Raw genomic sequence first — 22,566 nt, 5'->3', positions numbered from 1 at the left:
CTGAAGCTTTACTCCAGAACGGGCAGGTAACAGATGACAATTTACCTGGTAGCTGTATCGCGAAGGACTGTAAACTGCTGGTCCTTTGTGGGCTTCTGGAGTGTCTCCTTCTGCTGTGTCTGCAATGTACAGCACAGTCAAGATGTTAAACTTCATCCCCTGGACTGAGGTCACGGCAGTTCCCTCTCAAGTGACACCTGCACACCGCAGCTGTCTTGTTCTGCCTCCAGCTACAGCCGAGACAGGAGTGGCTTCTCCAGTCAGCAGCCTTCTGGAAGCTGAAGGACCCCAACAGAAGGCAACTGGAAAACCTTCACATGCATACAGCAGCCCTGCACGTTAGGAACTGCTGCTTCCCTTACACCAAGTCTCCCTGGTTTAGCAGAAACCTCACTCGCTTTGGACCAGCCTATCTGAAGGGCAGCCCCTGGTGACTGCATACGGACTGCTTGGGAATACGGACAGCCTGGGCTTTCCACAGGGATACGAGCGGCAGAAGACAGTTTCTAAGGACTCAGCAATTCTCTGCTCAGCTTTGGTCAGAGGAATCCCAACTGGCTGCCAGTTACAGCTGGGGAATTAAAACTGATTCTTAGATGGGTTGTCGGTAGGATCCTGCTGCAGGCTGTCCTCAAAGGCCACTGGAGTCCCATGCTGCCAAGGCTGATGGCACCCCCACTGCCATTTTGGGGATTTTGCTTTACAACTCAATTGAGCTGCTACAAAATGACTTACTCTTAGACCTCAGGAATGCCTGTTTCAGAAAAAGACTGGATGGTATAAAAAGCTATGACTTGTGAGGGGTAACAGCAGCACAGTACACGCTGATGCACCTTAGCTACATGAAAGAGAAAAAAGAGTAAGCTTTTTTTAGTGGAACAAGCCTTTCCATCACCCCAATCTCACAGGATAGGCAGGTGTCTTTTTTTCCCCACCAAATAATTGAACCTGTACTGAGGGAGACAAGAAGTACTTACTCCAAGTGACCCAGTCACTCTGCCCTCTGTGTTTTTCTGTTACCGCTACTGTAACCACAGGGTTCAGCCTGTGAGCATGCTCTCTTTAGGAGGGAGGGAAACTGGTGGCACTGGGAGATTTCACATCGGATTTACGATGTTGCCGTCTGATGAGACCGAGTTGTTTATTTGCAGCATCTCAGGGATTCTCAGCAGCAGTATTTGAAATGCCTTGGTGAGATAGCACTGGTATTAGCATCAAATTTACATGACAGATGTCTCGGTCCTGAAACAGGACACGCTGCCTTGGTCTGCTCTGTACTTCTGCCAGACAAGCCTGGCTCTGTACCAGATGCACCGGCCTGAGCAGCAGTGTCAGCAGCGCCCGTGGCTTTGCTGTGGTTGTCCTCTCTGTGCTGCATCACAGTCGCTGGCTTAACTAAACAGGAATCTGGATGGAGTTGTCTTGTCTGCTACTGAGGCTCAGACATCTTCTTCCTCAGGGCACAGGACCTGCACAGAGACTGGTACACGAAGCTTCCAGCATGTGTCCTGTGCTACCTTCCATTCTCTGAAACTACATCCAAAGCACCAAGGAGCTGTTTGCTGCGAGTGGCATTCTGAATACTGCAGTGCAGAAAGGCAAAGCTTGCAGTTTAGGGCATGTTTTGGAAGCAGTCATGCACAGAAGAGACTAACTGCTCAATCCAGGAGATCAGAAGTTGAGAATGAGAAGCAGGAGAAACCTAAAGATTTCTGGAATAAACTGTTTCTTAAAAGGCCAGGCACATCAACAGTGCTGCAGACATTACTGGCAGTGTCTATTCACAGAAAAATCTTTGAAAATTTAAAGCCCATCTAAAGATGCTAAATTACAAAGTGTGAATAAACTATAACCTTCCTGAATTTGCTTTATGTAAATCTTAAGAAGACAAAGCCAACATTTCCCTCTCTCATATCTTAATACCTACACAAGGGAGGACAAAGCGGAAGTGAGAATTGCTTCTTTTCTTCCCAGTACCGGCCTGTGCCAACCTAAGCCATTTATGACATGACAGCTTTAACCTACAGCAGCTGCGATTCTCTGAAGTGTGGCATGCACAAAAACTCAGTTTCATTCCCATGTGCTCCATAAGGAAATCACCAGAAATCACCCAGATTTTTTTCTCTCAGTATTTTACTATCCATTACAGCATCAAGCAAACGTGTATCTTCACAACTCCTACAGGTGATACCAGGAGTGGCAGGGACTCAGTCACTCGTTTTGTTTCACTAAGCAGCAGTCCAGCAACTGGGGGAGGGAAGAATGCTCACAGAATCTAAACAAGCTACTGAAGAAATTGCCACAGTATGCAAAAGAAGAAAAAATATTTTGCTGCGCTAGGATGAAAGAGACAAAAGTTTCCATCAGCCAGGGCATTGAGTTTCGACTATCTGGAGTGGAATCGGTTTTATGTAACCAGGAGGAAGAATGGATCCACGTAGGTTAAAGTCAAACTCTAACTTGTGTGAGACCGAAGAACAAGATCCCTGCAGATTACAGTGTGCAGGCCTGCTGGAACAGTCTGGATTTTGCCTGCCCTTCATCCCTTGCAAAGTAAATGAAAGAAAAATAACTGCATATCACAGCTAAGAAAAGAGGCAAGAAGTGACCTGTCCATCTTAGAGAAGTCACAGCTGATCTTTACACCACAGCTGGATAAAGGAGTGGTGTAAGTTCAGCTCAAGTCACAAGCACTCCCTGACCCTGCATGCTACTCAGTGAGGACAATCTATTACTCACAGAGGGAACATCAACAAGAACTGAGTTCATCTCAGTAAGTAGGTCTGTTTCACAAAACTGACAAATACCATAACTCGAGGAATCAAGCAACTTCAAACAGAGATGAGGTAAGGCTTGGAAGCTACGTCAGTTCTTAGCAGTGCCTAAAGCCTACGCCTGCGTTTTAGCAAGAGTAACACATTTATCTGGATGTTCAGCCAACTAGAATTATTAAACGAAAGCACCTTCATCCCCAGCATACAGAAGCAACTGAGGCAATGCTTGGTTAACCCGTCTATCCGAGGGCAGAGTTCTCATCCCTGCCAGAGCCAAAACGCAGGTGATCTCGAATCCAAACTCTGGATAAGCCCAGAAGTCTTCCAGGTCTAATGGGAGAGGGATAAAGGCTCAGGCAATATTACCTGAATACCAATAAAGTACGGTTTGCAGAAGGCTTTTATAAGGCATTGATGATGACAGAGATGAAGGTACAACTAAGTTCATAGGTGAGTTTGCAAAGCTATTTGAGCCCATCATTTACCACCAAGTTTTCAGAAACGTCATCTTCCTACCTGCGTCTCTCTCAATGACACCGTCACAGGTGGGTGAGGATTCTGTTCTCTGGGACACCTTCGCACCACTCCGCAGCACCTTCTCAAGTATGCCTCGGCCCTCCCGAAGCCTCTCCACTGACGTTGGGACCATCCTGCAACAAAAACCCAGGAACAGCTGAGGATTGCAGTTACACAGCTGAGAGCAACGTGACCAACGCACAAGGGGGCTGTGGCGTCCTTGGTATAATTACAAGATGGGTTTGTCTTTGAAGTCTCAAAGGTTTCTGCTTAAATTCACTGGTATGAAGTTATTGCAAATGCAAACCCCTGCCACAGAACAGAGGGATCAGAGAACACCAGCTCTCTAGACAGACGAGGAATAAAATTCTGCACTACTTTTCCATCATAAATAACCTCCTGTGGGATTTTAGACTGTCCGTCACTGGCGACCATGAGAGCACTGCCCTGAGAAAAACAAGATCTTTTGGCAGAAAGATGCTATAAACATTCAGCTCAGTAGATCACCTGATTACGGGACACTTTCCCCCAGAAAGGTGTTTCAAGATTCAACAGCATTTGGAAAATCCTGTTACTGGCTTAAAATCAGATGCAGTTATTTTGCACAGACTATTTGCATTCAAACTAAAGAGAAGCAAAACCAGTACCCTGTGGTAATACGGTGTCAAGATAGTACAGTCATGTAATGCAACGTTCCTTGAGCAGAGCTAGCGTGGCCATTTTGCACATTAATGCTACTTTGTCCCATTTATTTTGTAATGTAAAAACTCTCAAGATCAGTGCTAGATCTTATTCCTTTATTTAAAACAAGCATCTACTCTGAGGCTGAAAAACAGAGGTGACGTGGCTTTGCTAAAGCCAATCTGTAGAAGAAAAGGAGAGCCACCGACACACCCTGGACCCCTACCATGCACTGGACCATCCAAAGCTCTTTAGAAGTACGTGTTTTAACGTGGAAAACAGTAGCACTCTCATTAAGGATTCAGAATGTCTTACCCCAGAAACCAAAAAAAGCGCGCCCTAAAAATGCCCAAATTTAAATATTCAAATAAAACATTAAACACACTGCATACCATGCAAATATGCAGCCTAACACTGTGTTAACTGACTTCTGTATTTGCTTTTCCTTTTAAAGATATTAAAAACTGTGCTTTACATTAGCCTTTTTTTTTTTTTTTTAATTTTTAAATAAACAGCCCAGACATTGAAGTTCACCCCTCACTGAAGCAGAAGGGAGAAGGGGCCACAGTTCACACCTCATGGAGGTGAATGGGGTGAGGGGGTGAATTCACACCTTCGTTGCTGCTATTGTTTTGCTGGAGACAGTTTTCTGCAAGGCTGGGTTTACTGGGCAGCAGCACATCTGTTTACATTGTGATGGCTGTATCTTGGCAACTGAAAGAGACAGAAACTTATTTTTTTTTAAATGAAAGCTACTGGCAAATATTGTAGAATTCAGCAAAAATCTGGACAACTGAAAATTAAGGCACGTAATTTTAGATCCCACCATTTTCTTCTGTCCCTAGTATTATATTACTGTGAATGTCTGAAAACGTATCAGAAACGTAAGCACTCAGAGTTAAAGATGAAGTTGGTTCTCAACTTTAACTCTGTAACATGCAGTTTCTAATATATACGTATAGATATTTTTTAAAGAGGAAGGGGGCTGAGAGGTTGTTAGCCTTGTCCATTAAAAGACAGAACAGGAATAAAAAAGGCAGCAAAAGCTGCTTAACCCTATCAGCATGGTTTCAACTTTTACATTGTGCCCTGTACCAATATCATCTTTAATCCCACACAACATTTACTGTTGAAACCACGTGATAAACTGAAGCCAGAGCATCTGCTGAGGAGCAGCAGATGAAGCTAACAGAATATAAAACATCACACTGGATCAAGTTTACCAGTCCCCTCACCCCCAAGTAGGGTTTTTCATTCAGCTAGGTTTTTCTTTCACCCTTTTTGCAGGCAAAAGTGGCACAGGAGGAGACGGGCAAGTGATAACAAGACTTGGATAAAACAGATTAAAACCCAATCACCAGCTGACTGCCTCAGCTGTGGCCAGGCTCAGCAGCTGGCCGGTCAGCTGGCAGGCACTGCTGTCAGGAAGTACAAGACAAATTATTTCTTATAGATTTTCAACTTGAAGACTGGTGATATTTGCAGTGGGGGAGGATGGGAAAGGGAAGAAAGCACATCTTATTACTCTTATAAATTCACCCCAAAAATGTTTTCAGGCACTGTCAACGTAAACCTCACACCCTTGGCATTGCTCAGCATCTCTTCCCTTGCCATTCACCTGCCATCGCATCAACAGTGACACAGCTGCACACGTGGAAGGTCAGCGTTACGAAGGGTATGCCTTTGTGCCTGTAGCCTCCACAAGCAGAACGTGAATACAAAAGGCAGCAAAGCCACCGTACTACACAGCTCCAGTCAGCAGAACGTCCTTACCCTCACTGGGTACAGACCACAACTCAGCACTCTGCATTTCAGGGCTGCAGTGCTTCATTTTGGGACCAGACATTACTATCAGGTTCGTTTTTGAAGACTAGCATTTCCCCTTATCAAACCTTCACGTGGTAACTCGGTGAAAGTGATTTTTCCATGCTTTTGGCAAGTCACGAACTTCAGGCTGGTAACTGCTTTTCACAGCTATTTGTGCGAGGCACTGGAAAGCTGGGGTAGTTTCACTGTCCCTGCTTCTCACGTGCAAAGTTACAGAGGGCTCCTTCAGCTTTCCTACTCAGAAGTTAAACTTCGTATCACACACGTCTAAACAGTGGAAATTCAGCAACCGAACACCCTTTAAACTAGACGTGGATTAAATTCTCATTGCAGGAGAGAATTCAAAACTGTGCCCTTAAAAGGAAACCACTGGAGGAGAGACTTCATCTCTCGGGGAGATTTTTGATATCTAAACTAAGAACTAAAGGGCAGGCTGAGAAGACTGTAAGTATTCTCCGCAGCCGTTTAGCAATTACAAAAGAGAATAACGCCAAGACACCCAACAGAATCCATCCAGCTGCAATTATTGTAATGGAAACGCCCCCTCCCCCCCGAGAGTTTGGTTCGTTTCTGCGGAGCAATCTCAGGCTTGCTCGGAGGGATAACACTCACCACCTACTGCTGATGTTCTCCTGGGATTTGCTGAGTGATGTTGAGGAACTAGCCCCCCTTGAGTCTGGTGGGCTGACGTCCTCTACATGAGGCAGGGAGGGATGAGAAGGGGAGAAGCCACTTTGTGGAGAGGACGGGGTTCGTACTACAGAGCCCGGCAGGCTGCTGACATCTGTGTCAGTCCCAGAGCTGCTGCTGCCCTGCCGGGTAGGAGTCCCTGTGCATCGCACTGATTCGCCTCCCTCCTTGGCTTCCTGTTTCCTCTTGCGGTATTCTAGTAGGGATACCTGAGGGAAAAACGCAGCGATGAGTCAGGGAAAGCAGGGGACTGGGTTAGGGGGAAGAACATGCCCACGCACCGTTTTTAAGATCATTTCTCTGAGTTTGCAGGTAAAATCTTAAAAGGTACATTGGGATTATAAATCTTCCTCAGACTGCAGGCACTCAGAAGAAGAGCTAAGTGGTGCAAATCTGGACCACTCATCAACTGCCAGGCTTACTCACATTTCCCCTCTTTATGACCTCTTCAGCAGGAATATATGGCTAGTGTGCCCCTGAAATTTCCCACTACTACAGCATATGCTTGCACAGTCAAGCATCAAGCCTCTATACCTTCCTCCTCTCAACACCCTTCGGTTCACTCTCTCCATGGTTTGTGACATTATACAATGTAGATCAATATCTGTACACCTCAAAAACTGTCACAAAACAGATCTTCAGAGAGTCCTGTTCATCTCTGCCAGCTCAGCCACACTAATCCTAAAACCTGGTAAAGCCTGGCACTGAATTTTAGCCTGCTCAGAGCAGGCTCATGCTATGGTGGTTCAGCAGCCAGCACTGCAGACTTCCAGCATTATAGCCTCAGAAAACCAGGTCTAGCAGTGGAGTCTATTTTGTACAAGCCAGTCCCAGATTTGTCAAAGACAGAGACTAAAATGTCCCAAGTGATGCTGTCTCATAACAGAGATACTGGGATCAAAAGTACACAAGTATTTCCAGCTGAACACTTACCTTTCCGCCTGCCTTCCCTTAGTGCTATCATGAGGCTCAGCCCCTCATGAAAGATTCACAGAAGGCAGCTAGGATTCAGTATCTGTATTCAAGGCCTTATGAGGCTAAAATGCTGAACAGGCTATTTCCAAAGGTAACTTAACACACAAAGTTTTTAAGGTAAGTGTAACCAAAAAACTGCCACAAACAAAGCCTTCCATCCAGCTGGACACATACACAACTGATCCAGGTTACCACACTTGCCAGAAAAAATACCTAAGCACAGGTAAGGCACTGATACACATCGACACAAGTGCATGTTTTTGTCCCATCAGCACCTGGTTTTATCACAGCAATGCCTGACTGTCAGTTCTAGTCCTGTGAGGGTCATCAGCCTACTACAAGCGACAAATACTTATTTACCTTCTATTAAACAACATTCCATTTTCAAAGTGCTAAAATTTACCTAACAACATTCATCTACTTTTCTGAGAATGTTGTGATATTTCCTTATTAGTAAGTCTTTCCAGTAAACAGCTCACATTTTCTTTTGAAACATCGGGCCTCTGAGAAGAGCTATTTGCATTGTGATCTCCCCCTCCGTCCCCAGTTCTCACATCAAAATCTTGCCTAAGTGGTAGCTCCCTTTCTTTTAACAACTTTACATTGCTTTCATCTCGGCACTGAATGCCTAGATTACTCGCCAAGGCTGCATTTTAGTGACATTCCGTTTTCTTTATTCTCCCTTCAAGTCTTTCCCATGGTGCAGACCGTTCCCGCTCAGGTTCCTGCAGCCTTAGGATTTCCTTTACGAGAATACTTGCCTTCTTCCTCTGTGGAGGATTCTGGGGAGCAGACCGGACGCCTTCACAAGCCCTCTCGCCACAGGGAGACATGGATCCATGCACCGTCTCTTTAAGCAGTCCTGACTCGTGTCTGCTGAAATATCCTTCGGCAGGAGAGCTGCAGCATCCCGCTTCTGAATTCATTGGCTTCCTGTCTCCCAAAGGAGCAGATCCCCGCAACAAACCATCCACACGTGGCATAGCGTTCAATGGGGAGAAGGCATACATTAAATTAAACTCTGTCCGAAAAGCCTGATCAGAGCTTCGTAGCAGCATCTGTGCTTCCCCGCTTTTCCCCGGGAAGTTCATCTCTGAAGTAGAGTTTACGGAGGGTTGTGGAGCCAGATCGGAGGATCCGAAGCTGAGCAGCGATGGCCGTTCCGGGCAGGTGTTTGCACTGGAATCCAGGTACCCACCCTTCGAATCCACGTCAGATCGGAGGCAGAGCTAGAAAATCCAGGGAGGATATAGGATGGGGGTGGGAAGTCAGGAAAAGGGTCAGGCAAGGATGGGGAGAGAAATGTCAGAAAACATTCTGTACAGCGCTAGCTCACTGTTTTCTAGTTCCTCTCTTATCACCCCTTCGGTCCTTTCCCGCACTGTTCTGTTCTTTATAGAAGGGAACAACTAGGACTAAGCAGTAATCCAGTTCAGCTGTCCAGTACAAGATGCTCTTTCCCCCTTTAGAGGTCTCACTGCAGCGGGAGAACAAGGCTCAGCACTATCCCCAGGCAGTCAGTGAAGAAGAAAACAGCATCTTAAAGTGCCCCAAACGTCCCAAGTTGATGTTAACAGCTAGTGCTAGCTAGGTTCATTAAGGGGAGAAAGCAGCAGAGATTTGAACAGCTGGCCATTTGCTGTTTTATTAGCCAAGTTCGGGACTGTCCCAAGTCAACCACCACTGACTTTGTAACAACGGTATGATGCCCAGGACCTCCAACCCACTTGTTTTCACTTACTGTTAGTTTCAGCAATCTCTAACAATACTCCATTCATTTAATTTATACTGCATTTCTACATTTTACATTCTCTGACAAAATCATAACGGCATCATCTTTGCACTGCCACAGTTTCTGGAACACTAGGCACTGATACAATGGTATACCCATTTTTCTACTGTAAGTGCCAAAAAACCTTCCAGGCAAAGGCATAATGCTCTCCTTCACCATGCTAATGTGTCAGGAACTCAGACAATGAGCAAAACTGACACAATTTCATCCTCTTTGCAGGACTTCAGTGCTTAGGGAAAAACACAGCAGCACCAGGCACCAGATATGCCCTACTGCAGCAGCTGAAACATTTTTCCTCTGCTGTATTACAGCTCCAAGTAATCTGCCACATTAGAGATGAATGCAGATTTTCTACTGCAAAACAGTCTCTGAGAAAGGTACTTCAGCTCATGTTTTACAACAGGCCAGCAGCTAAATAAAGTACTACTTTCTTGCATCTCTTCACCATTTAAGACCGCAAGTGAACAGGACATAAATCAAGACTGAAAAGAGCAGGTCAGGTGCCCTGCTGTGCCCTTATAAGCTAGTCTAAATTACCAGTGAATGCTTTCCCATTTCTTCCCCAGTAGTCATTTTGCTGCTACTTAGTAAATACCACACAGCACTTGTCTGCTGGGCTGGGGCTGATGTTGATTGCTATTTCCCGGGTCTCCATACCCCTTGCCTTCACTTCAGGAGCTGAGGCATGTCAGGTCTGTACATTGCCTGCTTCCCATCAGTGTCAATAAATGTATAATTAATTCCAATCTTCAATTAATTTATTTTACTTTGCTCGCTATCTTGCGATAACCCTGAAAAACCTCTTCTGTCTTATCGTGAGGAATGCTCCACCCTCATTCCCACCAGCCTCTGCACTTCTTCTCCCTCCTCTCCCACTGCAGCCTCAAATACAACACACAAGCACACAGGCTCTTGGCCCCAAATGCAATTGAGACGGTGTGATACCTACCTCGGGTGACATGGATTCAGGTCTATGTGCAGGGGAACTCTCAGGGGAGGATACGTTCTAGAGGAGGGAAAAGCATCTTGTTATTCATCTAGTTAAAAAGTCAAGACGCAAAGTAAAATAAATTAAAAACGAGCATAGAGGTTAGCGATGGCTATTCTAAACAAAGACTGTACCAGGAACTGGCCCAAACTTAGATGGCAACTGTGGGTTCAGTGGTTTCTAAAGCTTCCTGGAAGCACAAAGGCAGGGCTAGGCTACAGCGTTTCATGCTGCAACTTAGTACCCACAACAGAGCACATAAATGTTAAGAAAAGAAGCCATCTCATTCTTTATATCTCTGCTGCTGTCATATATAGAACTTGCACTGTGAAATGCAGAGAAAGATATTTATGGTGTTCAGTCTGAGGACACAGAAGAGACAGAAAGCCTGGTTTTGCCCAAATAAAAGGCCACTAAGATCTCCCGAACACTACAGTTAACTTTCATGGACATTATACCAGTAGAAAGCAAAAAAATAGCTCCTTCAGTCCACTTGGGCTACCTCTCCAGCAAAGGTCAGGAGAACAGGTATGAAGGGACAGCTTAATTGTATGCCGTAACATAGCATCTGAGCACCCATCAGTGGAAGACAGCTCATGCAAATGTGATGGCATTCTTAAGGCCTCCTTCCCAACCACCCTCCATTCTGTGTTACTGACCAGGCCTAAAATAAAATCAGAAGGGAAGGTTTCTGAGATGTATGTTGCTGTCAGAGAAATATGGAAGGAGTCATTGCCCTCTGCAAAGCAGAAACTCAGAAAACCAAGGCTGCTCAGAAACTTCTTAGCTCACAAAGCTTCTGACAAACACCAAAGAAAAAGTTCTACTCTGCTTCCTGTCTCCTATGAGTATTTTCTATCTAGAAAGTCTGAAAATTAAGTCTGAAAAAATTCAGTTTGCAAAAGCCTGATCAACTTCAGAAGCTTATGATACAAGTTCTTCAGAAAGAAGTCAGGAAATGAATCAAGAATGAAATATCTTAAAAGACAGCTTTAAAAAATATATTCCTCAGCCAGCCAGTGGTGGATCATCTTCCACTCATTTGAGGAGGCTCGTGAACAAATAAAACAATCTCTTCCCCCCAGTGTTTTCCTCCCACAGTGCCACAGCTGTAGCGTATAAACCTTTATACCTAGTGAGATTGCACTCTCTCAAGTTAGAATCAATAACCAAATGGAATAGACATGGCATTAAAGCAGAGATGTGAGGAATGAGCTGCATTTAGAGAAATACAACAGTTTGAACAAAGCTGCCTATGGTCTACCAAGCTGTTAGACACTTTTCCTAGAAAGAAGGGCAAAAAAGGTAAATGGGGCAAGCATACAGGTGCCAAGTGAAATACAGGCTTCCCACACGGCAACTAACACCTTAAGGTGGGGCAGGAAAACAGTGACTAAACTGCGGAGATACAAGGCAACACTGCGCTGAAATGCCAGCTCAACCACAGCAGAAGTAAGGATCGTTTTACAATCAAGCTCTGTGCCTCAAACAGCCTTTCATCTCTCTCCTCAATACTCCACAGTCTTCCCTGCTGACCTCCAAAGATCTGCCTGTCAGACAACTTTCAAAAAAGGGTTCTCAAAGAAAATAATCAAAAGCACACTAAGCTAAAAATACCACAAAGGACTGTTTGCTCTGTTGCAAAACAGAGGAGGGAATCCAGCAAAACAGTCTCCAGTATGAAGCAGTCTGTCGCTGCACAAAATTACTTTTAATACTTTTAAATGGCAGAATGTGAGCAACAGACCTGAAGAGTTCCATTTTTTAAACGAAAACAGGCATTACCAGAAACTGGACGTACAAACAGTATGATCCCTATTCACATACAGAGATGCAGCACAAAATACAAGTGGAAGGTCCTAGGCTGAACAGATGTGGAAAACTCTCCCACAGAGTTTAGAGCAAAGAAATCCACCTAAACTTCTTTACTTCTGCAATTTTTTGCAAAAGGAAGCCGTCATGAAATCAAAGGCGTAAGGTGCATCCTTGCTACACCATAAAGGGAAAGGAAAACCAAAGAACACAGTGAAAGCTGACAAAATATTTCTACCATACTTGGGATTGCTGGAAGAGGAGCTGAGGATGTCAGACAGCCTGTGAGAACTGGAGCACTGTTACCCTCTTTGGAACAGGCATGGAGGACTGGGAACCACATTGGCACAGAGAGCTGAAGTGAGGAAGAAGACTAAAGAACACTGAAGAGCCTACAAAATTTGGGAGCTGTAGAAATGAAGAAAAGAACCAAACTGATGTTATTGATGAAGCGAGGGGAGGCTGGGTTGCAGCAAGGTTTGATATTTAATGGAGGAAGAGATTTGGTATGGCCAAAAGTGGAGTAGAGGAGAAAGGCAGCAGCGCTCTCGAGTCTGCAACTCTGCCGCTGCTCAGGAAAACAGCCACGTTCTCAGAAAGGAAGGTGTGCCTACTGCAATCTCTGGGGCATATGCTCTAAGTTCTTCCCTTTTTTGCACCCCCAGTCTCCAGTCAGATTTACCTCAAACTGTAGTGGAGTATTGCAGCGACTAGCAGCCAGAGAAGGAATTGGTGAGAACATCATGCCATAACCATTGCGACTCTCCTCCTCTCCCGGCACAGACGAGCAGGGTGTAGCCAGCTGTGGGCTCACTGAGCCAGGAACTGAAGAGATGGGAGGTGGGGGGGTGACAGGAGACAGAGGCCTCAGCAACTTCTTAACATTCTGCTCCATCAAGTAGCGTGACTTCCATTTCTTCAGGGGACTCAATAGGTCTGAAAAGCAAATTGAACCGAGGATAAAGTTACACCGTTAACAACTGCAACTCATAAGCCATCTCCTCGTCACTACTACCATCCCAAATTGAGCCCATGAATCCACAACATGGCTATGAAAGATTTCTAAAAATGAAGCACCTCCAAGGTACTTCTATACCAGCCTTGAGACAGGTGTAGATACCTCTAACAGAACTATACGTAACCTGCAACATATAGCGAACAAGGAAAGGAAATATTTCAACTAGTAGAAAGTAATCACAAGAGGGAGCTAGGGGGAAGGGAGCCAGGAAGGTATGTAGTACAGGGGAGTCAGAAGGAAATGTCACCCTACCACTGCTGTGAACACACCACAGACAGCTGTGTTTATTACCTGAACCTAACTAGTTCCCTATATACAACATCAATACAGCCCAAACACATTTCACTCCCGCAAAGGATTAATCCCTCTCCATCATGCCTATCTCTATTCAAAGTAAAATAGTTTTGATGTCTGGTTAATAACAACAAAAAAATCTTCAGCAAATCCTGCAGTTCAGTTGTTTGCTTCTTCAGGTCTTGCTCAGGGATGTGCATTTATTTGTTCTGGCACTCTGATCATTTCTTATTAATATAACTTTTCAATAATTGATTCTTTATTACCATCTGTAAATTGTTTAGCTCCCTGTCATTCTTTGAAAACTGATCCCTGGCTGGGCAGATCCTCAACCTCTTTCTCTGTAGAAAGATTCAGACAAAACAGTTAACCATTCTGCTCCTTTCCACACAGATTTTAGCTTTTCCATCTTTGAGACTTACTCGTTTTGCTATTACATATATACCCGTGAGACTTTGCTACATCCTTCTACAGTCAGCAGATACTTAGTTGTCCATCTAACAGCATCCTGCTGAAAAGAGATGATATTGTACTTCCCCCGCCCCACAGCACAAATGATCACACAGCACTGGGGTTAATGATGCAAGATAAAGCAATTGCCGTTTCATAGGAAAATACTGAGAAATTTAACACATGATGCACAAGCTAGAACGGGTCTGCAGAAATGTGAATGAATGGCAAAGTAACATTCTCACCTGCCAGAAAGATGTGCCATCAAGCAGCAGCACACATTAAGATGTCATCCTGTATAGCTGCCTTTGTTATTGAGCAGCTTCCCCAATTTCACACAAGCGCCCACGCTACCTTGATGGTTCTGAGTACTTACCTGTGTCATCTTTGCAGATGCTGGAAGAACTGTTGTTCTCGTTACTTTGGTATAGACATTGGGTTCTGTTCTCTTGTGGAGCTGGTGAGGTCTGAGTCATCCCCTCTTCCAGGGCTTGTTTGATCCAGCGCTGAAACAGAACGAGACTACATAAACGTGCAACCCCTCCAGTACTTTCTGTGTAATCCTGCAGGATGCACTCCAACTCCCACGTTTCTGTGCAGCGTGGCAGACTGCTCAGAACACTGGTGTTACCTCCTTCACACTCACTCAGACAGGAACCTGTTAGCACACAGCTGTTAGCGCTGAATCTAACAGCTACTGTGACGGGTCTGACTATGTGCTCTTGATGAGATGTATTCTAGGCATCAGTCTTCAGCAATAATAAAAAGTTTAAAAGCAAATTATAAATAGATAAGAAAATCTGGCAGCTAAGAACTATCAAAAGAAAGCTTAATTAAAAGAAAAAAAGAGCTAAGTATGATGAACTATCTTAAAACCTCAATTTTCACGTTTTCTGCTCAGGAGCATGAACACACTGCCCCCATGCTTCACCAAGGCACATTAGAGCCTTACATAGATTCTGCTCTAAAAATTCCAGCTGAGAAATGGCTGAGTTCAGTCACATAATTCTTCCAGGACTGTGCTTGCTGCCAGGCAGAGACAAAGAACAAAATATCTGATAAAATGCAAGTAGCAGCTTTCAGAGGGCTAAGACAAGAAGAGAATAATAAAAACAAACCTTTTCTTCAGCTACTAATAAAAGAGATAACCATCACACTGGTCTTTAGAACATGGATGATGGGGAATGTTTCACATCTCATGCAAGTGAACTTGAATTGAAGTCTCAGCAAATCAGCTGCTACAGTGCGTGTGCTACCCCTGTATCTTGATACAAACTGACTCCTGACAGCAGGCAGGAAACCTTTGCTTATTTTACTATCAAAAATAAATACCATAAAATAATGGAAAACAAAAAGGTAATTCAGTAACATGACAACAAAACTGCTGAAAAATAAATACAGTAATTTACATTTGTGTAGTTTACCCAAGGGACTCACTTTACCAGTCTTTTTTTCTCCCAGAGAAGTTTGACTCCTTAAGCTATCATGGAAGTGTGTCAGAAACTCAGTGGCCACAATCCTCAGAGTGAAAAAACTTTAACGCAAGGGTGAAGAGCAGGTGCCAGGATCTATTTTGATGGCCTTCACTACTGTACAGCAGACACTTTTTCTCTGTTCAAATATATCTCAATGGATTCCACTGTAGCCACTAGGAAGACTGCGGAGTGCCAGCCAGTCTGGAGCACTGCTACCTCAAGTGCAGCATCTGATCTGACAGCCAAGTCACTGTACAACGTGTGATGAACGTGAACAGGTTATACAGTTCAGTTTCCTTGCAAGGTTCAGATATTGGCATGCTCTGGATGCAAACTGAGATCATCAGCTGAGGTTTTTTGGCACAGTCCTCAGTAGCTTAAGGAAGAGGCCTGCTGACAATCCAGAAAATGTGTGATCTATTTCAACAGCCTTTATAAATCAACCTTCCTGACCGAATAGTCAAGAAGCAGACACGACAGAAAGATCAGGTCTTGAGAGAGCAATGTCATCAAGTTCTGGACCATTTCTAGACCTCAGCTAGCTGAAAAGGAGGTCTTCCTTGTGAGAGTTTTCTGAACACTCCTGAGCACGAGAGGCAGACTTTTTCCTACATCTCCAGGCTGTCAGTAGTGGTGATAAAAACACCAAATGCTAGCAAGCAGTCTTTTCCATGAAAAAGCTGGGGAACTCCTACAAAGTAGATGAAAATCCTTATTAGAGCAGTTATCGATTATTTACTTTCAAAAAGTAGAGATCTATCAAAAACACTTTCTGCAGCATAGGTTCTGGGCACTGAATCCTTCAACGTTTTATTAATTATTTAGATAATGGAACAGGCAGTGTGCTTAAGTTTTCAGATGATGCCAACCTGGGAGAAACAAGAACAAGCTAGAAGACAGCATTCAACACTTTCTTAGTAAACTGGAAAATGGATGGGGGAAAAAAAATAAGTACACAGCTCAGCACAGGCTAGAACAAAGTACCACGCAAAGCCAGAAACAATCACTTCTAAAATTACGGCCTTGAAAACTAATGGATCTTTTCTAACAAACATGGTAAATCACAGACTGAACACGAATCTAAATCAACCTGTCAAAGAAAATTCAGTCGTCATACTGGGGTGCACAAAATAGGCATGGGCTACATGACACAAAGCAGCTTTCTGCTTTATTCAGCACTTGAGCTGCAACACAACATCCACCCAGCTTCAGGGAAGAAGCAGACCAAATGAAGGAAGTCCATAGTCAGACTATGCCGTCCTCTCTCCTGCGGTCAGAATTATTGTATGACTAGAAAATAGCCAAAGGTAATAAAAGATGCATGGGCAGATTACCCAGGTACATGGAAGCAAACATGATTTTGTTCACACAAGTATATATGAACCATCAAGAGCTTTATCTATGAAGGAAATACTCAAGACAAACCTCAGCTTCTTTTTGTAGGTGTATGTTAGCACGAGACAACAAATTGGTCAGAGATGGGAACAGCAAGGTCCAAACCAACTCTTTGGAAAAACTCCTTAAAAAGGGGGCAAAGAAACTAGGACATTGTGCCTGACTTTGAAAGCTACCGAGACTGTGAGATCAGAAAGGATTTCCATAAAGCTGCTCTCGGGTAATTATACAGAAACTGGAAAAGCCTCTGAGCAAAGCTGACAGGTGATTGGCAAGACGGATTCAGATAGAAATCTGACTCAGTAAATTAACCTGAACTACTGTTTCCCTGTGGACGGGTAAATGCCAGCATTTGCTGGCCACACACCATCTCTGGAGGAATGAAGTCCTCAGCTGGACTCAGATCAGGCTTCCTGCAGGGCCACAAATAGCTGTTGTAGACAGACAGTCTGTGATCCCAAACAAAGAGCTGTGGCCTTGCTCTTGTGAACAGCCTTTGCAAAACAACACTGGCTCTCCAAAGAGAACAGATCCCGACTGAGACGCTGTATTCCTGAGGTGTTTTGCAAAACTGACCTATCCCTACAATGCCAATCATCCTCTGTGAAAGCAGTGACAAAACACATTTTAAGGGCAACAATTAAACCCCTCAAATCACGTACACTGGATAATAAACAGCCACCACAGGGGTGAAAATACAGGTTTCCAAGAAGGGAGTCAAAGATCAGTTCTACCACAGTAAAAAGCAAGGATGAAGACGGGGCCCTGGCTAGGCGAGGGTCAGCAGTTGCAGTCTGAAGACCTCCTCAAGTGGCCAGGCAAGGCCAGCTCAGCAGGAATACATGGAAATAGGCTCACAGAGAACACAACAGCTTTATGAGGGTGCCAGTAAGAGCATGATGAGTATACAGCCCCCAAAGGTAAGACGTGATCAAACATACCTTTTTACAGGAGCTGTAAATTCCGTCCAACAGAAAGGGCCTTCGACGTCTCTCGGGGTTGAAAGGTGAACCAAAACGAATGTAGTGTTTAGGTGTGGTACAAATCAGCGGGGAGTGGATGAGACCCGGCAACATGTTCAGAGTTGTTGCCAAAACTGTTGGGTCTGTAGTAATGCGCAGAGGGCATTCAATGGGGCACTCCTGCTTTTCTGCCTTGTCATTCAGCCATTCAGTGACAAGATACTGAGGGAGAAAACACACGTCAGTGCAACTAGCACAGGTGAAGAAGAAAGGTGAGATGGCACAAAAGCATGTAAACGAAGCTGTGCTTAGGTCAGCCCATATGCTAAAACCTCCTTACTCCTCAACAGGAAGGAATGCAGCCACGACTTTCTGCATCAGTCCCGATTCACATCTGTTGCAGGCACTGAGTCAGGTGATCCAGTTTTATACAAGTAGCTCAATCTTATGCTCCATTATTATTATGAGAAGGCTCTCCCAGAACTTGATCGCCTTGTTCTAAAACCTGTCTCTAAGCTGCAAGCCTAAATGTATTCATGGCTAGTTTATTTATGCCCCCTACGTGCCAGCTGTCTACTAGGTTCTGCAATTTCTGCTCCTTTCCCTTAGCAGTTTCTCCAGCTTGCACATTATAGCCTGCAGTCACGTTCCCTCTTGGTCTTCAATTCTGCTAAGCTGAAAGCTAACCGCTTCTACCTTGTTCTAAATAAATACCCCCCCAGTCTGCCATCCCACTCATCCCAAAAAGATACCACCACCGATTCCCATACCCAGCACACTGTTATGCCATTCCAAAATTACTTTTGAATTCCACCTAACCATTAGTACATAATGACTCAATTTTTCTCTCCTCCTTCTCTTGTTGGCATGTACAAGAGAACCTTTGTTTTACTATCCTTTACAAGTTGCAACACCCTAGTTATTTCCGGTGACATTTTTTTTTTTTCAAGCAAGTCTCCCTACATCTCTGTGCTGCTTAAACCCTCTTTTCTGTAGCTGTGCCTTATCTCTCTTCCTTACCATGGACATTACCAGAATGGTACTGGCGGTATGACTCAGGCCAGTGATTTGAAAGTTGCTGCTACTTCAGACCTCTCTCCAGTGGCTCCCAACCTGTTCTAATGAACATCCTTTCCTTTGGGCCCCAAAGCTAATGCTCTTTTCCACACCATCAGCATCTAGTCCTTAAATGCTGGCTACCCCACCAGATTTGTTACAACCGCCTTTGCATGCTGCAGACAAAAACTCTTCCTAGCTCACTACACATAGGTCCAAACCCATCAGCTCTCTCCATCTTTCTCTTAGTACCCTGTTCTCTTGCAGAAACAATAAACGGCTTGTTCTCCTCACTACGCCCTTTCCCAGGCATCTCTCATCTCTAATTGCCCTCAATACCAGTACTTAAAAGCAGTACTTAAACTGCTTTTTGCTTTCCTCACCCAGGGCTCACCCTCCATCACCCAACTCCTTATGACACCAAGCCCTTCTCTCCCAGGACCCCGCAGGCTGCAGGGGTTTCCTCCCCACATATACAAAGGTGAATAATTTGTCTCTTTATAGCCTTTTTGCTGTACCCAACTGCAAGACCCTTCCTATTGCACCTCTGCCACCCTGTTGGTATCTAAGTTCTATGCTGATTTACTGTATTGACCAGGCAATTTCTTTTTGATCTTTCTTTCTACAGTGCTGAACAGCCAGATTCTGACACGTGATGAGAGCTCTTAGACACTATAAGAGAAATAATAAAGAAAACCTTACATCAGGTCACGTATGTTAAAGAACTGCTTCACCTGAGCCAACTTCTCCCCAGTGATCACACAAAACCTCTTTTTCCTCTCTCCAGTTTGATCACTTGATCATATTTACCTTTTTAGTTTTGGGGTACTTCACTGCAGCCCGATTAGACTGAGATCCCGCAGCCACGATAACAGTTGGGTCAGATCCCACCGACTGTCTGCCTTCTCCTGGACCTTCTACATTGCTGATATCTGTTGTGGTTACCAAGCTGGCAGTGCTTCCTTCCTCTGGGACAGCCTGTACAAGTTCAGCTTGCTGGGAACTGGCTTGTTTCTGCCTTCTCAGTCTTTGTGCTGAACTGGTCCGGTATCGGGAGAAGCGACTTTTTGGTCGGGGCCTGGAGGGTTTTGCTGGAGCTGGCTTAGTAACTGTTTTTTCTGGGACAGCATCCTACAACATAAATTGTCATTAGTCCAAGCACCATCAGGAGTCTTCCTTTTCTCTGCATATAGGATTAAGGCCCGAGATTTATTTATTGACATTATCTGACCCACAAAATCTGGTTGGACCCTATTTGTATGGGCTCATAAGATGGCTTTGGGGACCTTTTTAAAAGACTGGCACATTATCGTTTTATCTGCTGTGTTCTTAAGGCATCAATCAGAATATTTGTCTTAGGTAAGACAGCAGCAGGAAGCAACTTGCTATTTGTCTCAAAGTAATTACGCTCACTCCTGATCTGAGCTGACATGCATCATTCTAGGCAAGTATCTGGGCTCTGCCACATAATGGGAATACATGCAATGAAAATAGACAAAAAAAAAAAAAAACAAAAAACAAAAGAAAACCCAACACCCTCCTCAATTACTGCAGCTATACCTCCAACTTAAGGTCCTATCAGTACAGAAGGGGTGGTCTAGTCTCTCAGCCCACTGTATGGGGCCCACTGGGTGAAGGAGCTGGGCTTAATCCACCCAGAGAACAGGGGCACCTAAGAGCAGCCTTACTACATCCAAACTGAGGCCATCAAGAAAATGCAGCCAGGCTCTTGGCAGCAGCGCAGGGTTGGAAGATGAGACAACGTACATACATTCAAAAACATAGAAGACAAGTTTTTCACCATGAGAACAGTCCTGAACTGAAGAGGCTTCCCAGAGAGGCTGTGCAATCTTTGTCCTTGGAGGTATTAAAGACAAGACAGGGTAAAACCCTGGCCAACCTTCTCTAACCTCACAGCCACACTGCCTAAAGCAGAATGGACTAGAGACCCCCAAAGTTTCTCCCAACCCAAACAATCAGACATGCTGCGTATGACCTCGGTACAAGCTATTAAACAGTCCTATCTTCATCTTACCGCTACTTGTGAAGACCGCCGTGTGTTCACCCCAGTACTGCTGGTACTGTTGGAAATGCTTGGAGCAGCAGCACTCAGTGCTGAACTTCCATCCTCCGTTTCGGGAGTCTCTGTTTTTATTTCCTCCAGCTCAGGAGCCTCAGAATTGACGCTGAGTTCAGCATCGGTGCTGTTCCGGTCTGATGGCTGCTCTCGTCTCCTCTTCCTCTTTTCCAGGTTTTCAAACATGTGCATGATGGCTTCTACCTTCCTCTCTTCCCGGGACTAGAACACGTGAAAGTAAATTTAAGTTAGCACCGTAAATCATGCACATAGAGAAGAAGACGCAGGAGCAGAGATGGGATGCAGCACAGCTGGGAGAACGACTGCCAAACAGCAGTGACACAAGAGCCAGATAGGGGACAGAAACAGTGTTGTTTTTTTTAAATTGAATTTTTCAACATGGCAAATTTCCCAGAATACCAACAACATAATCATGTGTTCATAGAGTAACTAGAAGAACTAACATTGTTCTTAAATAGGCCCACTTAGATACTACTGAGTTGTATTTATAAAATAGCCACAAGGAAACATATAATTTTGAAGAACTAAAATCCTTGAAGAAGAATAAGGAGAGTAAAAAGGTGACCTGGAAACAAATGGAGCTACTTGCTAATGAACGAGCGTTAGAAATAAACATAAGCCAGAGGCAACAGAAGTAAGTGAATCAGTAATTTGCAGCAAGTGTAACACCACTGTGCAAACTGTCAGGAGATCACCCAGCTCAAAAATAAAAGCTTTTGTCCAAGCAGCTTACACAGTGGATAATAATAACAGAACATGAGAGGCAGAGAGGAAAAAGAAGGTATTTATTAGGTAAACAACTGACAGGAAATCTTATCATCTAGCTGTGTCAGAAATAATTGTTAATTACGCATATAAAAGGCCCAGTATAATAATGCTGCAGTGACTGGCAGACAAGCTGAATCAAGTCGATTTGAAGGAGTGGGATGAGGTGCCTTCTAGGAATTGTCATGGGGGGATAAGCGTCTTAAAGCACACAGCAGTACTCAATCACAGCAGCCTGGCCATTACAGTTTGTTCCAAAAATATTCAGCACGCACAAAAACAAATTTTAAAAATCGTGGAAACTACAGATACAGGTATTTACCCAGTGCCAAATATAGAAAACTGTATCTCATTAAAGGAGATTAACTGGTGACACACATACAGCAACAGGGCTTACAAGCTCGTGGGAAACTAACACTTCACTTTGAGAGATTTCTTGAACTATACTGTCCCAGAAAGAGACCAGATTCCTTGCATTAAAAATAAAATCTTCCCTCCAGGGTTACAGCCAGTGTGATGGAAGACTACTTTTGTTCAAATTCCAGCAGAAACTAACTGCTTTATCTTGCCCCTTCTAAGAAATCCATGAGATAATCCACAGATATCTCTGTTAGATGGCCCTGGGCTCTGCTATTTGCTGTACTACCTTAACAATTAAAGCATTCTCAGGAAATTTCCACACAGAAGATCCTCTCTCTGATCAGAGAAAGCGCAATGGTTAGGGTATTTGGTGAAAAAAGGAAAGGCTCCTAGCTCTGATACATTTGCTGCCTGGTAGAAGGATGGAAGCACTTTTTCTTCATTGCTTTTTTTTTAAATAAAAAATAAAAATAATAGTCCCTTCTTGGCTTTCTTATATTCTATGTTATCAAAGATCAAAGAGCACCAAAATATTTTGATCCAGACAACAATGACAATTTGGGAACACAAAGGGACTTCCTAATAAAGAATATAGGAAATTTCCCTGACTTGTGCCAATAGCGCTGTCGGTAGCCTAC

General features: G+C 44.2%; 1 protein-coding gene across 4 annotated transcripts in view; it reads right to left on the bottom strand.

Moving 5' to 3' along the window:
• SETD5 (SET domain containing 5) overlaps positions 1-22,566 on the bottom strand; it is a 77,801-nt gene that overhangs the window by 2,412 nt on the left and 52,823 nt on the right. For all 4 annotated transcript variants that reach the window (XM_083796101.1, XM_083796102.1, XM_083796103.1 and 1 more), the window contains 10 exons: positions 20,741-21,004; positions 19,516-19,836; positions 17,629-17,871; positions 14,194-14,323; positions 12,738-12,991; positions 10,205-10,261; positions 8,225-8,692; positions 6,411-6,697; positions 3,291-3,424; positions 46-119 (listed from right to left, as the gene is read on the bottom strand). In XM_083796101.1, coding sequence (XP_083652227.1) covers positions 46-119; positions 3,291-3,424; positions 6,411-6,697; positions 8,225-8,692; positions 10,205-10,261; positions 12,738-12,991; positions 14,194-14,323; positions 17,629-17,871; positions 19,516-19,836; positions 20,741-21,004 — 2,232 coding nt within the window. The remainder of the gene's footprint in view (positions 1-45; positions 120-3,290; positions 3,425-6,410; positions 6,698-8,224; positions 8,693-10,204; positions 10,262-12,737; positions 12,992-14,193; positions 14,324-17,628; positions 17,872-19,515; positions 19,837-20,740; positions 21,005-22,566) is intronic.

Source organism: Anser anser, assembly GCF_964211835.1.
Source record: "Anser anser genome assembly, chromosome: 12".
Lineage (NCBI taxonomy): Eukaryota > Metazoa > Chordata > Aves > Anseriformes > Anatidae > Anser > Anser anser.
Note: the sequence above shows the minus strand (reverse complement) of the source record. Positions and strands in the feature narration are given on the sequence as shown.